Source organism: Malania oleifera, chromosome 1, assembly GCF_029873635.1.
Source record: "Malania oleifera isolate guangnan ecotype guangnan chromosome 1, ASM2987363v1, whole genome shotgun sequence".
NCBI lineage: Eukaryota > Viridiplantae > Streptophyta > Magnoliopsida > Santalales > Ximeniaceae > Malania > Malania oleifera.
Window position 1 is genome coordinate 136,404,000 of NC_080417.1, and position 24,442 is coordinate 136,428,441.

Consider the following 24,442-nt stretch of genomic DNA (forward strand, 5'->3'; position numbering starts at 1 on the left):
TTATTTTTTCATCATCAAGTTTAACATTGTCTTCAATATTCCTCCTATTATTACTAAAATTACATTTCATATATTCTGTTTTATTTCTACTTATACTAAAGCCTCTAGATTCCAAAACTTATCTCCATAATTCTAACTCAACCACTACCCCATCCTTAGTTTCGTCAATTAAAATACAATATCATCTGCAAACAACATACACCATGGAACTTTCTTTTGAATACTCTTAGTCAATTGGTCCATCACTAAAGCAAAACGATAAGGACTCAAAGCAAATCCTTGATGTACACTTATGGTAATTAGAAATTCTTCAGTTTCTCCATCTATAGTTCTTACACTAGTCATTACTTCATCGTACATATCCTTAATGATCTATATTTAGTTTCACTAAATGTAAAATTTTAATTTATTTAATTATATGAAAATTGTCTTATTGGTAGCTAGAATTTTTAATTTAAAGTCATCAGATTTTATTATGCTTTTATTGAATATTGAGAGAATAGTAATGGGCGTGTAACTCGCGGTGCACAAGTGGGTGGGGTTGGTGCTCAAACAAATTAATATTTAAGGTGTCGGCATGAAATTAAGTAGTCCGTCCAAGACGTTGGTTTGGAATTCTAAAGCTTGGATTTCAAAATGTTCCTTCCCAGCTCAGGTCAATATAAAGAACTGGTTCACAAAGAGTGAAATATTTTTGGGTCCATCAAATTATTGTTATTTGTAAAATGGTTTGTTTTGACGAAGAATTTTGCATGAAAAAAATAATAACAAATAATTAAAAGAAATTAATTTTTTTACTATAATTTTTTTATATTCAATGCTAATAAAATGAAATTTGATTTTGATATGATTAAAATTTAAGAAAAATTAAATATTAATGATATGCAAAATCAAAATTTCATTTAGGAATATAGTTTTTTTTTTTTTCTTTTTTGAATCAAACATGAAAATGCAGATTCTTTAATATTTTTCTTTATTTTTCTTAATATTTTCTAAGTTTCAAATGGAGTCTTACATATTTTTAATTTTGGTGACAAGAAATTATTTAGTGTATCAAGCAAGTATGCAGCACCAATCTTTGCTGTTACGAATTGAATGAGTATTATTTTCTTATCTCTTATTGATTAACGTTGTTAATGAGTATATCAGTTATCATTATAAAAAATTTAAATTTAAAAAAAAAAAATTTAATGTCAATGTATTTTAATATTATTATTATATTGTTATTGTCTTATAATAATATTATTATATTTATTGTCTTGGAAAAGAATATGTACCTTGGATTGGATTATGGTCATTCATTCGTGTATTTCATAAATTCATAAGATTAATTATATGAATGCATCTTGAATTTAGGTTTATATATACTTAATATATACATCGTTCACTGCCCGATACCTTTCGTTGTGCACTTTTTTGGTGACTACAACTATAGAAGATAAGAACTCTCCAACAACCCCACTAATTTATATAGTTTAATCTCAATCAAGGAACCCACAGTCCATCTTTTATCACATCTCATCTTTACTTTTTTTTTTTTAAAAAAAATTCTTAAAAATTTTAAATTTTTAATCATTAGGATGTCCTTTATCGGAAATGTGCAAGCTAATTGAATCCTATTTGAATGAGATCACTCTAAATTAATGAGTTAGGTCATTTAATTAGTTTACGAGTTAGTTGATTTAATCAGCTCACAAGTTGATTCATTTAAAAACTTAACATAGACAAACTCATGTCCGTACGTGGGATCGTGTGGAGAGGGCCGGAGTCACCATTATAATTTAGAAAAATAATATAACATATACAAAATTATAAAAATGTTCAAGTTCAAAATATAATTATCCTCCACTGAAATTATAAAATATAATAGTAATATTGTTCTAAAATAAAGATTATTCATCTCAACATTTAGAAAAATATAAATACTTTTAAGGTGCCAGTTTTGAGTTTAAACTTTGTAAAAATTAAATTTTAAATTATGTTTTGAAGGTCACCTTAGAGCAATTAGGGAATTAAAATAGATAAATAAAGTTGGAAAAAGAATCTCACTGTAATAAAAATTTTGCAAAATTTATTGGCACTACATTTAGGAGTTTGAATTTTTAAGTTTGAATATGGATTAATTGGACATAACTTAATGTGAAATTATATTAAATTTCTTTCAAAGTTTAAGGTGTGAAATTTATATTTTTAAGCGCTACCTTAAAATATTAAATTCGGGATTCAACAAGTGTTCGTAGTCTAACGGTCAGCATAATTGCCTTCTAAGCAATAGAGTAAACGCAGATTTCAGGTGACCCATGGTCGTCTTAAACTCAGGTGTATAGTACTATTTTTATTAGATAAATGGTTTGACCTCAGCTTGTTCCACATTCCGACGTCTCTATAATATGCAGTTCTGATAAATTTAAGGTATGGACATGTAAAGAGCAATTAAAATTTAAACGCAGAACCCAATACAGTCCTCCATTCGTTGAATTGAACCAGGCTCTTCGATCCATCATATCGGTGGCCCAGCAGTTCATATATCTTTTTGAAAGGTTCCATTCATAATCTATGTATAAATCCATAATTCTATATATATTTAGTCTTTCTCAATGGAGGGAGCTGTGCCTGCAGTACCCCACCGGCATGTTAATGAAGATGGCCTGAGGTAGCAGAAGCAGGGCCTCGTTGCCTGGCCATTACCCCAACAAGAAGAAGAATTAAGAAATAATTGAACAAGACAGAAGAGGCATGCAGCAAGCAGATGCAGCCAAGGGCCGGCCATTGCTCCGACACCAACGACTACTGATATTTAAGCATGCACCGCCTCGCGACACATGCACCCACCCAATAATGGAGAGCATGCATCATGCTCATGCATGCATGGCATCGCTCGCTGTTGTAGTGGTCCGTCCTTAAATAAGCAACCGGCCTCACGTTGCCCACCCCACCATGCACCGATTGGACATATCTTTATATATATAACCAATTATGCAGATAAAGATGAGAGCTTGGAGGCTTGAAACGGGGCCAAAGAAAAGGGACTCCCAACTCCATAGATCAGTGCATGGTCTCTTTGGATATGAGGTTTCTCTTTGTTGCCATTGTGTCACGGTTCGACTATTTTCACGCCCTTGTGAAGAGCCGAGCAGCGCTAACTAAAGCACTCTTGCTTAACTAGTCAGTCTATCGTTTACCAACATTCATTCATGAAGCACTTTCATTAACATTCATTCAAATAGCAGCAGAAACAGTAATCAATTCATGAAAATCGTGGCAAGCAAGCAGTAAACATTGAAGCAAACGTAATTCATTAACAACTTCGTTGACATTGTGTGCTTAGTGAGGGAGGCAAGTAAGCTAAACACGTTGACAATAACTAGTGAATTTTACAATGACTGAGGAGCACTCACACTTCCCTAAAGAACTTTCTAGGCTATTCCCACTCCAACACTAGGAAACATCAAAGTGACCGAAAAGTCATACTATCTTATTTGGTATACAAAGACACAACTAGTAAAAAATAACCCTACATTAATATTTACATGATGAAAACCTATCCCAAGCACACGAGATAAACAGTTACAGGCAAGCAGAATACCTTGAACAAGTTTAACTCAATATTTGCAACCATGTCAAATTTTGAATTTGGATTTGAAAAGTTTTGAAAAAACTTTAAATAATTTTATACTAATATTATAGTCAAATCCACAAACTCAAATACAAAATCTATCCCAAATACAAGACGAACAAATTTTGATATTATTCTTGAATTATGCATTTTGTTAGGTGCAGTGCTCGTTGTTGCAACACATAACTAAGTGGAGATGGATAGCCAAACTATTGAATGAGAAAGCTAGCTTCAACGTAGTTAGAATGGGTAAATACATTAGGGTGATTAATTAGGGCAGACAACAGGTGCGTACTTAAAAAGAATGACCCACTGTTTCCAGAGCAATGCTTTTCCTCATGTAATTTTATTTCCACTCATTCATCTTTATCTTCCTCTTTAGTTAAGCCTCATTATTATTACAAGTGAAGCATCTGCAGAGACTGCGTAAAATTCAGCAGCCCCACGAGACTATTTCACTCTAATTCTGATCTACATAGTATAGACCTCACCAAAAATGTTTCTCTTCACTCACAATCTCCACGTACAATGCCAGCTGGTGAAATTAAATTAAAATTAAATTTTTTTTAAAAATACAACTTAAAACTATGACCTCAAATAACATAAAATGATTTGGATCCTCTCTCTCTATCCCTCTCTCTCTCTCTTTCTCTCAAAGAAAAATTAGGAGTCCATGGATGGAGGGTGATCAGATGTCTCACCCTCCAACTCATTCTCGTTGAAGAGATCTTTCTGAACAGGAACATTCATTAGCTGCTGGGATGAAATGACATTTGCAATAGCTCTTCTAGCAGCTGATTCCTGATTACTATCCACTGCTCCTGCCTCTGCACTTGAGACAGTAGGAGTAGGTTCCTCTGCTGATTCTTCTTCTTGCCGTGGCGGTGGCACAAAGAATGGTATCCTGCCCCTCTGCCAGTCATGAAGCACCATCTTTGCAGCAGTCATCAAGTCGGGTTCCCCACCCTACACACAACATTTGAAAGAAACATAACACACTTCAGGAAACTACATCAACCATGATATATATTTGCAACTTCCTTCAACCAGCCACAAGGAAACAGAAGGCAAAACAGTTTTTTGTTTTTAAATTTTGAACCAATATAGCTTTGTTGATTAGAGAACTAAAAATTTGAGAGAAGTGATGGCCTGTCAGCTTTCCTTAACAATATTTCTCCCTATTCAGACACTGAAATCATCCAAAACCCTTGTCCGCCCTATTTTGGGCCAGATGACCAAGCTATAAACATCCAGCATCGATATTCAGCAAAATAATGCATTTTCAAATCGTTTTGTACTACTTGCTGGTCGAGCAACTTATCAGTTTCCATGAAAATTTTAGCCTGACCCAGCATAATTCTCTTACATCTGTGCACTCCTTTCGGCTTTTTTCAATCCCATCTCACCACTCATTTTTTATCAATACCCCATCTCACAGTCATTCCAAAATTTGGAGGTAAGGCTACCTTCATATTGCTCTTCCCAGACCCCCAATGTGGCAGAGGAGCATTCCATGGCAGGTGATATTTTTATGTGTGTTTATCCCCTCTCATTATCCACCTTAATTTCCACATTTAGCTGGGGCATGTTGTAATATTCAAATATTATCCCTAATAATTACATTTTAGATAAGTACCGTTGTTTGTTTAAATTATGTATATCCCCTATTTTTATTTTCTATTATTCTAAAAAAAGGGCCCACTGCCCCACAGCCAGTACAGCTAAGTGGATTCTGGTCTCTCAACCAAAACACAGGTCATTTCAGTTCACATTAACAAAAGGAAGGATTCAGAACCATTACTCAACATGTCAACCATTAAGGAAGAGAAATATACCTTCAACAGTTTTCCAGACAACTTGCATAGCTGAACAAGAAAGTCATTTTCATCATCCCTGATACCAAAACCACATTAAGGCAAGTTACTTAAAAGTCCTACTCAATTTTATATTAATATATTAGACATTTAAATACTGAAAAAAAAAAAAATTTAAGGAGCAGGAGTCCCCAGACGAAAATAAAAAGGCAGCAACCCCCTTCACAACACATACACACAATGGTTTAATAGACTAGGTTTAGTAGACTATGTAGTGACCCAAAGAATTTATAATATTTAAATAATAAAAGGAAAAGAGAAAAGGAAAATTAAAAAGGGGGCACAATAGGTCCTCGTCGACGAGGTGGTACTTGGGCTCGTCGACGAGGGTGTGATTCGTCGACGAGAAAATACTAAGAGAGGTTTTGGGTGATTCTGAATTTTGTCGACGAGGGGAGAGTTCGTCGACGAATTGTCTTCATGACCTCGTCGACGAGGTGACGTGGCTCGTCGACCAAGGTCAGTGTATAAATGGGTAAAAACCTCATTTTTGGCCGAAATTTCAGCGTAGAAACTTCTCGCTCTTTAAAATGTTCCCCTCCCCTTCTCTCTTCGATCTCGGCTCCATTTCTCACCGGATCGACGAACTGAAGCCACCACACGATGCTCCTGAGAAAATTCTCTACAAATCTGCTGGAGCGGATCGTTGGTGGGACGAGTTTGAAATTCATCCCAGATTCAAGGAAAGACTTTCTACTCGGTATTTGGCTATTTGACAGTTGAAGAAAGCGTAGTACGCGTAAAAATACTGAAATTTAGTTCTGAGGAATGTCATTTTCAGGGTATTGAACGGGAAACCCTGCAGGTGCAGGACTGTTTATTTTAAGGGTTTTTCAGGACTCAGGTAAGGGATAAACTAAACTAGTTATTTTATGTAAATGTATGTATGTTATTACAGCATCTGATTTCAAAAAAATAAATATATTTATATATGCTTTATGTTTGGGAAATACTGCTGTAAAAGATGATATGTTTAAATATGTATAAAACCTATTTAGTGTGACATGAGTAAAATTTATAATGAAGTACTGTTTTCTGAGAATATGACATAAATAAGGCTATGATTTGCCAGCGTACGAGCCGTACTATGGATATGATTTGCCGGCGTACGGGCCGTACTATGGATATGATTTTCTGGCATACGGGTCGAGCTATGGATATGATTTGCCAGCGTACGGGCCAAACTATGGATATGATTTGTCGGCGTACAGGCCGAGCTATGGTAAAATATGAAATACCGGCGTACAAGCCGATGATTTTTATGATATATATGAATACGCAAAATGATGTGATGATAAACATGACAATTGTTAGTATGAAATATCCATGTATCAGAGTTTGATTATATGCTATATGTTATCAGAACTTGGTTGGCTTGGTCTAAGTTAGCATTTGCACTGTACCGATGCTATGTGTTCATGATTCATCATGATATTTGTGTTAACCTTACTGAACGGAGTGGCGTGAGGTTGGATGGTCGATGTGATTTTAAGGAGTATGAGCGCCCCTGGTGTACGGACCAAGTCTAGCAGACCCATCGAACTTACAGACTATACTTTTGACTTGACAGTGATCGGCCAACCATTGTCAGGTCCTGCCTTCAAACCACACAATCCAGTCATGTAGGAGTAATACATGACAACAGTTAGCTAACCTACCATTGTTGTTTTTGTATTATATTATATGAGATGAATTATGTTTATGAAAATCTTGTATGTTCTGCCATGATGTGAGAATATATGTTTCCCATATATGATATAGACAGTTATATTGATATGTTTATGTATGATTTTATATAGAACACGGAAATACTCATGTTGCCACATATTAGTATTAGTTTATTTCTTTTACTGAGAGGTGTCTCACCCCGAATTACATGAAATTTACAGGAGTCACTGATAGGAGAGCGGATAAAGCTCCGCTGAGATAGTACTGTTGATCTGCCCTCTCTGAAGGGTAAGTTTTGGTGAGGACGGTTGGATTTTGTGAGAAATGTCCTTAGAACTTTCTTTTTAGGATGTGAATATAAATGTAATGGATGTAGTAACTCTGGTATTGTGATAGATGGTATTGTATATGGTATTATGGGTTATTTATGATTTTATGTTTCCTGTTGCTTAAGCTTCCGTACTATTTTCTGATATGCCCTTGGTACCCACAGGTTCAGGTTGAGCATGATCTGCTGATTTTTATTATAAAAAAAAATGTGTGAAAATTAAGTAGGTCGTTACAGACTAGGTTCAAACCCATAGGTTTAGTAGACTAGGTTTAATGTCATGATTATGGCATTAAACCTAGTCTACTAAACCAGCTGAAGCCATTACAAACAAGCAATAAGTTTTTTTTATAAGTTGTAGCATTAAAGCACACTAATGGGGGTACCAACCCATGAACAAAGACTAAAGAACGACCATAGAAAAATTAGAGACCAAGAAAATTGAGCCAAGAGTAAAGACCTGATATAAAGTTTTCAGAGCTCCAGAAAAAGAATATGCAAAAAAGTTGTCATTCAGCTTGTGAATGGAGAATTCTTCCCCCACAAAACCTCTCTTATTTCTCCCCTTCCCAATTTATCCAAACAAGATACAACAGCACTAACTTTCATGTTTCATAATAAAAGAAAGTATATTAGTTAAAAGAAAAAAGAATGCTAACATACGGGGACAAGAAGTCCATCAAAAATAAAAAATAAAAAAACAATAAAAAAACAGAAGATCACAGCATGAAACTAGACAAAATTAACCAAGGAAACCCCTTTTCAAACCCTTTCCATCATAATTTACCAAGCTATTCAAATTTGCTAATTCCCTTTGACCCTTCAATTTACATATTTTTGCTACCATCCAAGCTAACTTCATTTCCCCCAATATCACTTAACTTTAAATCCATTTTATCGGAAAGATCTTGAAATTCTAAGTCCTTCTTGGGAATTTCCTCCACGGGAGTAGGCATTTCCTACATTGTAAATTGTTAATGAAACCATCCATTTTATCGGAAAGATCTTGAAATTCTAAGTCCTTCTTGGGAATTTCCTCCACGGGAGTAGGCATTTCCAACATTGTAAATTGTTAACAAAACCATCCATTTTATTAGAAAGATTTTAAAATTCTAAGTCCTTCTTGGGAATTTCCTCCACGGGAGTAGGCATATCCATTTTATTAGAAAGATCTTGAAATTCAAAGTCCTTCTTGGGAATTTCCTCCATGGGAGTAGGCATTTCCTATGTTGTAAATTGTTAATGAAACCATCCATTTTATCAGAAAGATCTTGAACTTCTAAGTCCTTGGGAATTTCCTCCACAGGAGTAGGCATTTCCGACGTTGTAAATTGTTAACGAAACCATCCATTTTATCAAAAAGATCTTAAAATTCTAAGTCTTCCTTGGGAATTTCCTCCACGGGAGTAGGCATATCCATTTTATCGGAAAGATCTTGAAATTCTAAATCCTTGGGAATTTCCTCCATAGGAGTAGGCATTTCCGACGTCGTAAATTGTTAACGAAACCACCCATTTTATCCGAAAGATCTTGAAATTCTAAGTCCTTCTTGGGAATTTCCTCCACAGGAGTAGGCATTTCCTACGTTGTAAATTGTTTACGAAACCATACATTTTATCAGAAAGATCTTGAAATTCCAAGTCCTTGGGAATTTCCTACACAGGAGTAGGCATTTCCTACGTTGTAAATTGTTAACGAAACCATCATTTTCAAAAATACAACAGCACAACAGAGCTCTCACATCTTCTTTTGCTTTTGCTCAAGACCCCTCAGATTCCAACTACTCAGAAGATCTGAAGCACTGTAAGACATGATCCATGCAACAGCAATACCAAACTGCAGGCACAACAGACTACACAATTACCTAGCATTACAGCAGTAATAAACTCCTACTCCAGTAAGGTTAGAATTTCACAATCTCTTTAAGGTTAGAAATACCAGTCAACATGGCTAACCCCTACTCCAGTAAGAGTAGTTCCCAGGCAACTTCCTGACTTCCTCAATGACGAGGTAAACCCTTTTAGGAGTTCTAGGTCTCCAAATGGCCTCCCAAGGGAATTGTTTCACCCTTCTGTTGCTGATCAAGCTGTGATACGACCTCACCCAAATTTTTGAGTTTTTACCACCCAACCACCTAATGCTATCTTTCCTGTTAGTAAAGATACTGGTGCTGTGGAACATGCTCAAAAGGTTGGTGACCTGCTCCATAGTCCTGCACTCTTCTGAAACTCAGATCACACACCACACCATTATACCCACAAGTAACAGTCCTAGGCCCAACTCTGGTGAGGTATTGTCCGCTTTGGGCCACTGGCCTCATGGGTTTGTCCTATAAAAGTGTCTCACTTAGTTGGAGCCCAAACCCTCCTTATAAGCTCAAGATCTCTCTAGTACACATCCGATGTGGGACTGTGATAGACTCTCTTGTCCAATCTCTAACATCCTCGCTAGCATGATTTTCCCTAGTACACTTTCAATATGAGTTCGTAACAAGTTCTCCCGTCCGATTTCTGACATCCTTGTCAGCATGATCTCCTTAGTACACATCCGATGTGAGACCACGATAGGCTGTCGCGTCCGATCTTTGACATCCTCATCAAAGTGGTTTACATATTTGTGCGGGATTCACTCACATGATAGTACCCCCACAAGGCAGATAAAGGCTCTGATACCAATTGTAACAGTCCTGGGCCCAACTCCGGTAAGGTATTGTCCGCTTTGGCCCACTAGCCTAACAGGTTTGTCCTATAAAAGGCACCTCACTTAGTTGGAGCCCAAGATCTCCCTATTAAAAATTCAATGTGGGGCCGTGACACCTCACAATGCCATATTTGACACCAAAAATTTTTATTTCAGGAAATACAGAAAAGAGCAGGAAAAAATTCCTTCAAAGTTAAATCTCCAAACCAATCATCAAGCCAAAACCAGATCCTATTACCATTACCACCTACAAAGCCAATAAGTATATTATATATAAAAAAATGCAACTCTTCCATAAAACCCTTCCAGAGGCCAACCCCACAAGGAATGAATACTTCTTCAGCACATCAAACCTTCAGCCTGACTATATTCATTAGTTATCAAAACCACCCTCTTCCAAAGCCTCTCATCTTCTATGACACATCCTCACAACCACTTTGCAAGAGCTCTATTGAAGCATTGCAAGTCCTTCAAAACAAACTCCCCATACTGATAGGAGATCAAGCAGTGGCCTGCTCCACAAAGTGGACCTTCCTTTCTTTCTTCTTCATCTATCCTCCAAAGTAGACCCTCAGCAGCTTCTCTAGTCCTCTAGATACCCCAGCAGGGATTATAATCAAGGGCATAGCGTGAGTGGGCAAGCCAGACAAGGTCCTTTTAATGAGTAAGCCTGAATCTCAGCCTTTTCCACCCCACAAGTCTCTTTTCAAACCTTATGAACAATATACTGGGCTTTCTTCGTAGTAAAATAAAGTTTATTGAGAAATTAGAAGAAAGTAGGACAGGCTAAAGGAGGATAAATCCACAAAGCTGAAAAAACAAAATATCAAAATAAGAAAAATAAATAAATAAATAAATAAAAATAAAATAAAACAACAACAACAAATTCAAGAAGCCCCTCACAAATTCTTCTCATCATAGTTTATACAGCACTTTATATTTGCCAAAACTCTCTAAATTTTTTTGGGTCTTGCTCTTACCTTAATCCCACCTCGTTGCTTGCCCTCTGAGTAGAGAGCCCCATGCCCATCTTATCAAGAAGCGCTTGAGTTCTATATCTTTTTCATTAATCTTCTTTTCCTTCAAAAAGTTTGTCTGGGTAAAGTACACTCCCCTTTTGAGTCAACCTCACTGTTAAATCTTTCTATACTAATTCCTTCCACCACAAAATGGGAACTCCTTCCAAACCTACAGCAGGGGTCTATGACACATGGTAGGCATGATCCATAGAGATAACAGAACAGTAGTTCTTCCTAAGAAAAGTACTTATCTGAAAAAGTGCTTATTTAAAAGTGGTCTAGGATTACTCATTATAAGAAATTTTTTAAATAAGTATGTTTATAAAAATACTCTTTTTCAAAAAATACTTATTTTCCTATAAGTTCGTAAAAGTATTTATGGAAATATGTACTTAAAGTGTAAACCAAACATAAATTATTGACACAAGTATCACAATAAGTACTTATTTTTTAAGATGTTTCAAATGGGGGCTGAACATAAAGCAAAGAGCACAAAGCAGCAACACAAGATACACAGTGAGAGTATAACCCAGCAAGATGATCACAATTTATCACCTCGCCCAGAAGATTGATCTCATCTTTCTTCACATTAAGGTTTTAAACCATTAAAAAAAAGGCCCACATCCTGCTGTGATCATATTCCTATCCTTTTAGACTCTGGGGGCTGGGCTAGAGGGACATGTTCTTTTCATTTTGAGAATATGACTGAAAAAGGGAACTTGGGGGGTTTTGATCAAATGATAGTGGAAAGTTATGTTGCCAAAGGCTCTCCAGGTCAACAGCTGGCATGGAACACAAGAAGTTTGGCAGGGTGGATGTGAGGCTGTCTCAGACCTGGCAAGAGATAAAAGAGCTGGCTATACAGGATGGAACCATCTTGTTAGAAGATAAAGCTACTAGGGATAGACTCAAAGAAGAAATATGGAATTTGTTAATTAAATAAGGAATTTCTTAGAGGCAGAAATCCAGGGCCCTCTGGCTGACAGCTGAAGATAATAATACCAAATTTTTTCATAGATTTGTAAACTTGCACAGAAAAAATTAATCAGCATTGATTGAGTGAATTACAGCAAGGATGAGACACAGTGAAGTTCCATCAGTACTTGTACAAATAGTCCACTCTTGGAGGCTAAAACTTGATTATCTATATTTTGCCTCAATTACTGAAGAGGATAGCTCTTCACTGAAAATGGCTTTCCCTGAACAAGAGGTGGGTGAACTTCTCATATCTTTGTCCAAATTGTCCTGATGGAAGCCCAAACTTTATTATATATTTTGCTTCATTTAGTGAGGAGGATAGCTCTTAGCTAGAAAGGAGTTTTCTTGAAGAACAGGTGGTAGCAGTTCTTGACACTTGCAATAGGGGCAAAATTCTAGGAAGGGATGGTATGTCCATAGCCTTCTTCAAGAGTTGCTGGAGTACCTTAAGGAATAAGGTTATGGCTATTTTTCAGGGATTACTTTAACAGGGGGAAAAAGTCAGAATGCGACAGTCATTACCTTAATCCCACTAAGGAATTTTAGGCCCATTAAACCGGTGGGCAGTGTTTGTAAACTTTTAGGCAAGAGCCTTAAGACTCAAAATGGTTGTGAGGAACATGATCTCAGTGACAAATTAGGGTGTGGATTCAAGACTTAGAAGAAAAGAGTCACGTTTTCTCCGCAAAATGGATATTGAAAAAGCTTACGACAATGTTAATTGGGACTGTCTATTATACGTACTGGATAGAACAGGATATGTTAATAGGTAGAGAAAGTTGATCAAATTCTGCATAACTACTGTCAGATTCTTAGTTTTGATAAGACAGGAGTACAGAACTCCTGAAGGTTTTAAAAGTTCGAAAGGGTTAGGAGTTGAGACATAGAGAGCCTGTCTCACCTTATTTGTTCATTATTATCACAGAGTCATTAACTTGCTTGCTTAAAATAAAAGTGGAAGAAGGTTATTTAAAAAGGCTTTCTGCAGAGGCAGATAAAAAACAAGCAGCAAAGATAAACCAGGAAATTTTTGTATCCCAACAATGAGAATTTTTTTCATATCTTGTTTCTTTCCAGGAGATCAATCCCGTGGACCTCTATAATTTACAAACTAGCATACCAGTCTTTTATCTTGTATGCTCTTTTGAGGTGCTCCTTCTTCACACGCTTTAGAACTTCTCCTATGTGTTCAGCAGCATCCTGCAAATTTGCAACACGTACCTGAAAACAAGCAGGCACTTTGTCACCAATGTGAATAGATCCGAGTAGATCACACTAGCGTAACAGAATGATGCATCTATGCATGGAAACTCCTACAATCAACTTAAAAATAAGCAATAAAACTTCACTTCAAATGATAAATGATAAGATAGAATTTGTAGAAATATAAAACAAATCTCAAAGGTGCAGCAAGTGTGCACTCAATACAGAGAGAGATGATAACCAAACACAAGGTATGTTCCAAGCATAATAAAATTATAGTGATAATATTAATTTGAGAGAGAGGATTTCAGAAAAGGAAGGTTATTTGAGTTAATTGATAAAGAAACTTTACTTAAGCAGACAGAACTTCTCAAAATGTAAAGCCTGTGATCACCATAATGTTGGCATTAGTAGTGGAGAAAGCCCCATTCATACCGAAAAAAACACCAAAAAATTATTAAGAGTTCTGATATTCAAAGACATCCCAGACACAAAACATCAAGGAAATATTAGCTGAACAGTATACATTTATAATGCCTCATATTTAGCAAGGGTAGTTATTCCAAAGATATCGAATTTTTGAAGAACAAGACCACTAAAATTTAAAAGAAATGAGATTTTTTTTACCCACTCAAATAAACTTTACTATTTAGTAAGCATAGTTACTCCAAGGACTTTGACCTTTTGAAGAACTAAAATACTGACATTTGGAAGCAATAAAATTTTGACCTAGTTGAATCAACATCAACTGGTGATACATTACCAACTTTATTTAATGGCAAACAGATTGAAGACATTTTTTGAACACCAAATTCCCAATAACAGGGCAAAATGTCCAGGATGCAAATTTGAGATAACCACATTATCTAATTACCAGCTATTCAATTTACTATTTTCATAACTCCAAAACAAAGGAAAGCTGGCACACACCAGGTTATTCAAATAATTACATTTTTACATGAGTAACTAATTAGCTATTCATCAAGCACCAAAAAGAAAATGCTATTCAGCTAACTTATCAAGATATGGCACATTAATGTTTACCAAATAATACTTATACAGCAAATCATAGAAGTATCGAAATAAATAACACATAAAATTCATTGTGAACAGATGCACAACCCAAACCAGATACATACCACACCCTTCAGCACAATATCTGTTTCAGAATCATTGTTATGATAAACAACTCCAGGGCAGTCAATCAAGAAGATCCTCTTTGTCAGTGTTATATACTGCCAGACTTTAGTCTCTCCTGGAATGGGGGCAACCTTGCAAACCTTGAGGAGGGGAAAAAAAAAGGAGAAACATATCAGCTAAATGAACAACTCATCATCTAAATAGTAAATACAACAAGAAAACAACCATTTACAGAATTTTATTTACTGATTGATTTATTTATTATTTGGTTAAGCAAGCAACAACTCATAGATCTAAAATAAACCTAGTTTATAGTGCAGCAGGTACTGCAACATCAAACGAAGCAAAAAGGAGAAGCAACATTACATTCTTTGTACGAAGTGTGTTAATAACAGACGACTTTCCAACATTGGGATAACCAATGAATCCCACAGATATTGCTTGCTTGTCACTCTTTAAACGAGAAAATTGTCTCAATACTGATAAAAGTGAACCCTGCAAGCAAAAAAATGTGATTAAGATGTAGAATATTATAACTAAAAGCCACAATGCACACAGCTTCTAAATTTTATTGCTCAAACAGATTCCAAAAGTTTTGCATGTTTATGAACCTGTAATTTATATTCAATAATTATACTAGCACATACTAAAGATACCTTGCCAAAGGACTTGTTGATGCTTGCATGGAATGCTAGCGTAGGATATTCCTTTGATAACACTCTAAGCCACCCTTTTGTAGCCCAAGCAGGAACCAAATCACACTGCACAAAGAAGGCATTAACAAATTCAAGCAGCTTTGCAGGGAAAATCATGGAACAAAAAAGTGAATTCCTTAATTCCTTTATTATCTCATAGAGTTTCCAAGATGAAAAAGGGAATGAACCTTGTTTAACAAAAAAACCATGTGTTTATGCTTGCAATGCTCCTTCAAATGCTTCTCTAAATGGTAGCAACGTGTACCCAGTGGGTCCCTTGCATCTAGTACCTGTAATGGATAGATGAGTAATAATTAAGTGTGGAGAAAAACGGGAGTATAGATGTCAAAATCATACAATTCAATTTGATTCACTACTCCGTCGATTCAAATCAACAAGGTGAATTGAAGTATGTGTGAATCAAACATGACTTGTACAATCCACAATTCTTTAAAACGTCATGTCGGACCCAGGCAAAATTGGTTCAGTCTAACTCAAGTATTTAAAAAACCAAAAATTCATCAGTTTTAATAAAAATAAATAAAATAAAACCATAAAGCCTTCTCCAAGGACCTCTAAATTAAAAGATTCACCAACTATAATCTCTCTTTTGAATTGACCTAAAATTATTTTTTCCGAAGAGTTTGAAAATCCCATTAAATATTGATTTGTTATTCAATAATGGTTTATCTGAAAGCAAGAAGTGTTTGGGTAAGACTATTTTTTGAAGCTTTGATATTTCAAAGGTGAGTCAATTTTACTTTTTTATTTTCTAAAAGATGAAGTACTTTTCATATGTTAGATAGGCATGTCCTATATGAAGGCACAATATCTGTCAATGTTCATCAATATATATAATCTTTTTAACTTATTTTGCTTGTCTTACATATACACATGTAACTTGCAACTGTTTTTTAGACTTTGTGGTAAATCCTACAATTCAATTCTCAATTAACAAAATTAGGATTTCAATTCACAATTTGAATTGACAATTCTTTGGGGGGAAAGGGGGGTGCAGTCCTCAAATTCAGTCAAAATCATCAATGGCATACCAGACAATCCAGTCACATGACCATGTAGATGGTGCGAACCGCAAAAAGTCAAGAGTACTCACATCAGATTCTATCAACCATTCAGTTAATTCCTCTTATGATTCAATAACTCAGTTTCCAACCATCAAAACTAAAGTCAAGGTAGATGATTAGAAGACCTCATATAATCTAAACTGGATGAAATTTGCAAGCAAGACACGTGGTATATCCCATTATCCTTATACAGGAATAGCCAAGACACCAATCATTCATTATATTATGTAAGATTCAACTAATGCACATCTTAGTATCATATTTATGTAACAGTCAGAAGAGCAGTAAACAGTAAGTTTTATATGGTAAATGAACAATTAAGCTAATATACACATGAATGAAAAGAAAATAAAACATTATTGTCATATCTTAGTACTCACATGTAGCAAATTACATAAACACTGACCTGGACAACAACATCTGAAGAATCTATCACTTTGTAGAGCTCACCCCATATACGTTTACTTTGACCCTTCTCAAACATTGTATGCCGAACCAACTCCCTGAAACCATCTCCTTCACTTCCTTCAGCAGAAGCACTAGCATTATGCATTTGTTCGAAGGCATCTACAGAGTTGAGAAACATAAACCATGATGTATGTAACTATTGTGAGCCTAAACGATGCACCAATCACATTAAATTCAGAAAAAAATTATCTTCCAGTGCACAGAGTCAGGCATCAACACAACGCAAGCAAACAACTTTGCCTTCATTTTACATTATTTGTTATGTGTAAAGTGTTTGAAAGTGTGAACAGGAGCATAAAATAAATATAAATATTACAAATAAAAAAGAAAAAATAAAAAGCACAAGGCTGTTTTTATTCTAAAGCATAAAATATAAAAACAGAAAAACAAGAAAACAAAAAAGAGAAGTTTATATACCCTGAGAACCATCAGCTTTCTTTACTAATGACTCATAATCTAATGCCATGAGCTTTGGACGCTTCCTCTTCTTCTTAGGTCCAAATGCATCCTCAAAAGGTTCGGTATCAAGAAGATGAACTCTTGCTTGCTAGATTAAAAAAACAAAACAAAATAGAAGGGATCAAAATTAGCAACTTCATTAATATATATATATATATATATAAATTGCAATTTGCAAATACCATAATATTTTCAAAATAAGAGAACATGCAAGTTGACTACAAAGCTCCAATAGAATCTTGCAAACTTTACTTTTTAGAACCAACTGATAAATATTCAAATCAATAATTTCAGCTTTCAAAAGGGGGATTTCATGGACCATTTCCAAATCCAAAACCACATCAATAGTAGTACCACATACAATTGGGGGAAAAATACTAGGATTCCCAATGGTGAGTCTGTGGACCATTTCCAAACCATATCAATGTGCATCCATAAGCCAGAATGTAAAGCATAGTAATCATGCCACATTTGGAACAATTCACCCAGGAGTAGTCTCAAGAAAGCAACCCACTTGATTGTCTACAACAAATCAGGTGGCTTTAGTAAACTAAAAATAAGGATGCATAATAGATTTGCAAATTGACAGCCGTTCATTTATTTTTTGCAATGACGGTATTTTTTCCAGAAGGTAAAGATAGAATAACAGCGTAAATAATATCCTGTTCCTATTCTAAATGGAGGAGCTTCTATTTTCCAAACACATCATACCTTCTGGTGGTCATTTAACAGGGACATGGGCAGTTTCTTTTCCTTCAAGATGACATTGTAGTTGCTTGACATCCGGGTTTGGAGTTCCTCACGGAAGAATTCAAGCTCCTTCTGATTCACAACTCGAGTATTCCCTACAACATTCACAGAAAATATATATTAAAATTGCAAATCAATTATCTCCTCTTACAGAACAGAAAAACAGAACAATTCTGATATTTTGTTTCAAATTACATGTAAGATGCAGGTGCAAACAAGCAATTGTCCTCTCTATTTCACCTCCACTGAAAACCTACCCACCCACCCCACCCACCCCAAAAAAAAAAAAAAAATCCTTGATTACACAGTGAGAGAGAGAAGTGATGTCCCATTCATTTCTGAAGATAAGAATATTGGCAAAACAAATAAAAAATAAAATTAAAAAGTCCTCAATCAAACTTATCTTAAGTAATGGCTTTCATTAAAACATAACTTCTGATGATTTCTGCCTCTTAAAGATGTAGGCGTTATCAACTCATATTAAACAGGAAACTGCTAAATTGATAGAACAAAACAATTATTTGTAACTTGAATTCATATTTTCTTTTGTGTCCATCAAACCAAGAACAGGTTTAATGCAGCTACATGCAAGTTTTGGACAACAAGAGATAGCACTGTTCAGTCTTGTCTCCCATACTAAAATTCACAAATACTTAATTGATCTGGGAAATATTTGAATTTGGAAAGTCTAAATAACCGATTCATGATTTGTGTTTAACGACAAACAGGTGAATTTGAATTTGAGTTAAATAGTAATGAACTTTAAACTCTAAATCCATGGGTTTCAAATTACCAACGCATTCATGAATTTCAAACTGAATTCGGAGTAAAATACACATGAATTTTAAAACTCTAAATGTGTGCATTTCAAATTATCCACACCCATGAATTTCAAGCCCAGATATGGATCAAACCCCACACACCAACACTCTCAGAATCCCTCATAGTTGACACACTAAAATGGTTGATCATGGCAAAAGCACATCCTGCAGGTCACCACAGCTGAAGCTTCCATTCCCCAGGTCACAACCTCGTTCTCCATAGCTGAAGCTCAGTTCACCTGCACCAGTTACTCTCTGCAGTCTCTCTCTCTCTCTCTGGGCAGTTAGGGTTTCTATCAACTCTTCCTTGTCGATTTGTGAGCTGCATTCAAAATTTGTCAGCAGTACAAAGGGATTTACGGGTTCATTTATAAAAAAATAGTAAGTCAACTAGTCATTCAATCTCAGGTAATTTTCCTAGTGTTTTTATCAGTTTAATTCCTACTTCCTTTTAAATTGACTTGAATAGAAACTATTTAACTTTTATTTTTGCTATTTAAATCACTTGAATATAAAATGATTTAGTTTAAAATGATTAATTAAATTTAGTCTTGCTCTGCTTTGCTCTGTACTGTGATTAGTTCTTTGTTGAAAATGTTGCAAAAAACACTAGATTCAGAGAGCTTAGTAGATTCATTGTGTGTGTGAATTTATGCCGACTTCAAGCTGTTTTCCAACCTTAACTTTTTTGAATTGGATGGTTTCTAGGCTTAGCAGAGCTGCAAGCCAATGTACACCCAACAATGAATTGTCACAAGAACATAGATACTGAGAGATGTAATGCAGAAACAAGATTTTGGTATGCTGCAGTGGTTTTTAACCTCAGAATTGCATGAATAATTTTTTCTTTTCAGCATTTTTTTTAATAAAAAAAAAAAAGATAGATTAAGAGAGGAAAAAGATTAAATCTTGGCAAGGAAACAAGGATACAAAATCCTCAAATATAAAACAGAAAAACAAAATAAAAAAAATAAAAAATAGAGTGAAAATAAAAAAGTAAAATTAGCCAGAAAATCCCTCTTTAGGCCCTCTTTCTAGGTAAGCTTTTTCCACTGAACTTTATCTTGGATGCAAAGTATTTAAACATGCAGTAGCTTGAACAATCAAATTCTGACATTCTGGATCTGCACTTGTATTGTTTGCTTTATTTATAATATGATGGTTTGGGTTTGGCTTGTTTCGGTAATGCTGTGATTTGATTTTCTTGATGGCTTTTGTTTTGGGCATGTGTGTAACTCCACAAAGAATGACTGACTTTTTATTTTTAAAAGTTCCTGCTTAAATATTTGATCATTTTTGCTCCGAACATGGTTCATTCTCTGTGCAACCATACTCATTTAAGCCAATGATCACTTTCAGGGAGTGAAATAATGCAGAAAAGAGAAGAAGCTTTAGCCTCGCACTGACAACAAAACACAGGTATACCTGTGGGTAGTTGGAGATGCTGTGGTCCTTGTTGCCAATGACCCATTTCTCCAGGAGTTGACTTCTTTCCTTTCTGCTTGTTCTTTCATGTATTTTATTTAATATTACAAATTATGGTTTGACTGGATGACTTGGATCTGGCATTGAGTTTCTTGAGGGTTTATCCCTAGTTGTCAAAAGCATACCATTCAGTTTGATTCACAGGCCTATCGGTTCCAATCTGTTGGCGAATCAAAATAAGGAAGAATTGCCCTTGAATCTTAAGATTCCCAATTCAAATCATACAATTCACGATTTTTGAATCTTATGATTTGCAATTCAGTAAGCATTCACATCCAATCCAAATCCAACAGATGAATTGTTTTGAATCAAATCCAACTACATTTTAAAAAAAAAAAAAATCAGTACTTTTTGAATGCAAAACGCCTTAAAACATTTCCCAAGGGCCTTTAGAATCAAAATTAACATTATCTTTCTAATTCTATCTCTCATTTTAATTGTTTTCAAAATATTTGCTTCCTAAACTTTTTCTATATTCAAGAATTCCATAAAGTCTCCATTTGTATGAATCTCTTCAAGAATAGTTTATTTTGAAGCTAGAAGTGTTTAAATATGGAGACGTTCACTGTTTTGACATTTCAAAGGTGGGTTAGTTTTACTTTTTCAACTTTCTAAAAAAAATAGGTATATTTTTCACCCGTGTACCTGTGTACCCGGGGGGGTGCGTATTAGGGTACATGATCATTCAATTTTCATCAATATATTTCATTTTCAATGTACTTAGATTGTTTTAGATATATAAATATACCATACAACATATTTTTAGAGGTTGTGCTGAACCTTATGATTCAAATCAATTCAATTAAGATTCTTGATACACAATATAAGATCTAGATTCACAATTTGAATGCAACAGCTACGGTTTTATCTTTGAATTGAACTCATCCATGGACCTAATAGCTACCAAATAGCAAGGAGGGATTCATTCAAGTAAACCCAAGTCATTAGGAGTAAGACTCTATAGGGTTGAATACAATTCATTTTTTTGTTGATTTATGTTTTCTAGCATCCTTTTTTTTTTTTGTTTTCCTTCCCTTTTGGGTTCTATGACCTATTGTAGTGGCTCAGTATAGTGATGTATCTGAGAGTTCTAGCAAGAGAACTTGCTTTCATGTGTGTTATTTTTCTCATTTTTCTTATCCCAGTAACCCTCAAGAGAAATAAAAGAAATGCTCTATACAATTTTATCTACTTATTTCATTGGTGTGTTTGGCCAGATTTTTAAGATGCACCTATCAAAACAACTTTTACAACAAGATGGATCAATCTTTTGAAAGGCAAATACGTAAGGTGAGGCATAAGCCTTAAGGTGTTGAAGCGTAAGCCTTTTGAGATTTTTAGATAAAGACATGTTAATATATTATATATTTTTAAAAAAAATAATAAAATCTTAAGAAAACTGCAAAAAAATGGAAAAATATAATATAATTTGCAAACTACGTTTTGCCCATTCTAAGAATCCTAACTTGAATTCGTCAAGTGAATCATGCCAGGAAAATACTCATACAAGAGTTTCAAAGATCCACACATCATATAAACATGTGGTTAAAATTTTCTACCCAAATCTAACTTGAAATTCACATATTCAAAATTGGCAAGCCTCAACTAAAAAGGTGTAAAAGGCATGCCTTTTGAACAAATAAGTAAGCTGCATTGTATAATGTGTTGACTTTTTTGGAATTTGGTCTTTTCAAACTATGCCCCAATGCGTTTTGGGCACGACTTGATTGAGCCTTTTAAAAGGCTAAGACGTAATTTTTTAGAAAATCATGTCATGCTGAACAATCAAAAGTGATTGACCATCTTTGAGCACCAGCTTCCACAGGGCTAAGATTGTGTCTTTCAAGGTCACGGAATATGTAAGAGTGTTTGTGACCAGTATTGCTAGGGTTTCCTGGGGCACAAATATACCACAGATGTTGAGTGAATTAGTTCAAGAAGAGTAAAAGGTAAATTAAGCATGACAAAAAAATGAGTTTGTTCTGCTACTAATACTCTCAATTTGGTATTCTGGGCTTGTGGAAATATTAGGTTCAAGCTCTTAATTGGTCTCTTACAATTTCAATATTCTAACTTTTTAGCACTGGTTTCTGGGTTTCACAGATTCAATGAAAAATGTTTTTTGGGAGGTTTGGGGTGGGTGACTGCATATAAAACACAGGTAACGTTGAGCCTCTATTAATTTCTGATTCTAGTGCTTATCTTATTATGTACACCATACCAAACCATCAAGAAAATTTTTCCACTACCTCCTTCATCTTTCTAAGATATGTGCATCTTTCTTGCTCAAAAGAAGAGTTCTGTCTAAGACAGAAAACCTTTGACATTGGCTTGAGGATTAATATGAACGAGGCTGCTTCATGTGTTGTCAACTCACTTTTCATTCGTCATTATTTTGAACTGACATGTATGATGTTGCCAGTTCTCATAGGCTAAGCACTTCACGCCGTGTGAAGAGCTGTGTAGCATTAGTAGTGGAACATGAGCATTGAATACAAATTAAATGGAAGCAGTAAGCATTTTGAAAATAAACACGTGCATTTAGCAATGGAGGCAAGTAGGCTAAACATGTTTACAATAGCTATTGAGTATTACAAGATTGATGACGACTCACCCTCCCTTAAAGAGATTTCTATGCAACTCATACTCTTAAGATGAGGAGGCATCAATATGATCAAGAAGTTATACTCCATCATTCCCTAAGGCATTACCCTGCCCTATGAATAAATCTTTTGCTAGTATTTACATGATGATTACGCATCAAACATGCACAAGGCAAGCAGTCACACACAGTTGTTGTTTACTCTTTTGGAGAGAGTATCCCATTTTAAAATATACTGAATCGAATGTAAGGCATGGGCATGCCCCTAATGTTTGAATAATTCCCAACCATTAACTAAAACAGATTTTACTTACAGACACACTAACCATGTCACTAAATACTGCCGAAAAAATTGAGCTCAATGAAACAAATGGGAGATTAAAATATGCATATAATACAATTCACCACATTCAAAACGCTTCAATTCAACCAAGTTATCAAATGACAGCCGATAAAAAACTATAACTAAGTCAGACTGCTTATTGAAAAATCAAATGCATACCAAACCAGCGTCGATCGGGTTGGATTCGTGTCGAAGGCAACTCCTTAGACTGAAGATCATGCTTCAAAATCTTTCCTTTACTGTCACGCTTCGGCCTTGAATTGTACATCTTGAGGCGCCGAACCGTGGACGCACTTCGACCATCCTTGATTCCATCTCCTACTCGATTCACATCGAGCGAATGCTTCGGCTTTCCCGAGACGTTCACTTTCTTCTCTTTCTTCTTCACCATCTTCGCTTGACTTACAAAAACAACAAAGGAAATAGGCAGAAGATATCAACTATGTCGAGAGGGAGAGGGAGAGGACGAGAGAGAGTGAGCTCAATGTGAGAAACTACGAAGAAGTGCGAGAGCGGCTCCGTGTGGCCGTTCTGCGGAGTGTAGAGCAACAACGGCAGCTGAGGCTTTAGAGAGCGAGAGAAGTTAGGGGAAAGCTTGCGCTCAGCAGCAGTCAGTTCCCAAATGCCCCACGCGCTGCCCTAGGTCAAGTCGAACAGATTCAAGGCCTTCAATGGAATTTTAAAAACTGAACGGATTGTTGAAATAGAAATCATCAGTTTCATTCCAATTTTTATTTCGTTTGATGATTATTTTATTATATAAACCATGCATAATATAAATCACATTACAATAAATCCAGCATAAGAATTTTTGTGGATGGGTAGGGCTACAAACATACCAAGTCTCTCGAGAGCGAGTCGGATGGTTGGCTTGATAAAGACTCATTTGGACTCATTTACTATCTAAATGAATAAGTCTCGAACCCAATTTTTATATTCGATTTGTAAGCAATCTGAGTGTGAGCACAACCAAACTCAGCTCATGAGCGACTCAATAGCTAGCTCAAATGGGCTAATTTATTAGACTCGTTAAAGAGTTTAGCAATGAACTCGTTCATAGACTCGTTAAGTTTACCCAAATCCCAAAAATTCAATACTAGTCCAATTGCTCAAGGAGAAAGACACAAATTTTGGTTCAAGCAAAATAGGTAGATGAAACTAATATTATTATGTCATTTATAAATTTTTAGCACAAACCCGAGCCCAAT

General features: G+C 35.3%; 1 protein-coding gene across 1 annotated transcript; it reads right to left on the bottom strand.

The window, feature by feature from the left end:
- Window positions 1-3,931: 3,931 nt before the first annotated feature.
- On the bottom strand, window positions 3,932-23,979 carry LOC131146218 (nuclear/nucleolar GTPase 2). The gene is made up of 11 exons (XM_058095649.1): window positions 23,394-23,979; window positions 17,945-18,078; window positions 17,192-17,321; window positions 16,713-16,873; window positions 15,410-15,511; window positions 15,183-15,287; window positions 14,893-15,021; window positions 14,526-14,666; window positions 13,304-13,404; window positions 5,452-5,509; window positions 3,932-4,582 (listed from the first exon to the last, which is right to left on the bottom strand). The coding sequence occupies exons 1-11, from the start codon at window positions 23,623-23,625 to the stop codon at window positions 4,280-4,282; spliced, it is 1,596 nt and encodes a 531-aa protein (XP_057951632.1). The 5' UTR covers window positions 23,626-23,979; the 3' UTR covers window positions 3,932-4,279.
- Between the last annotated feature and the right edge of the window lie 463 nt (window positions 23,980-24,442).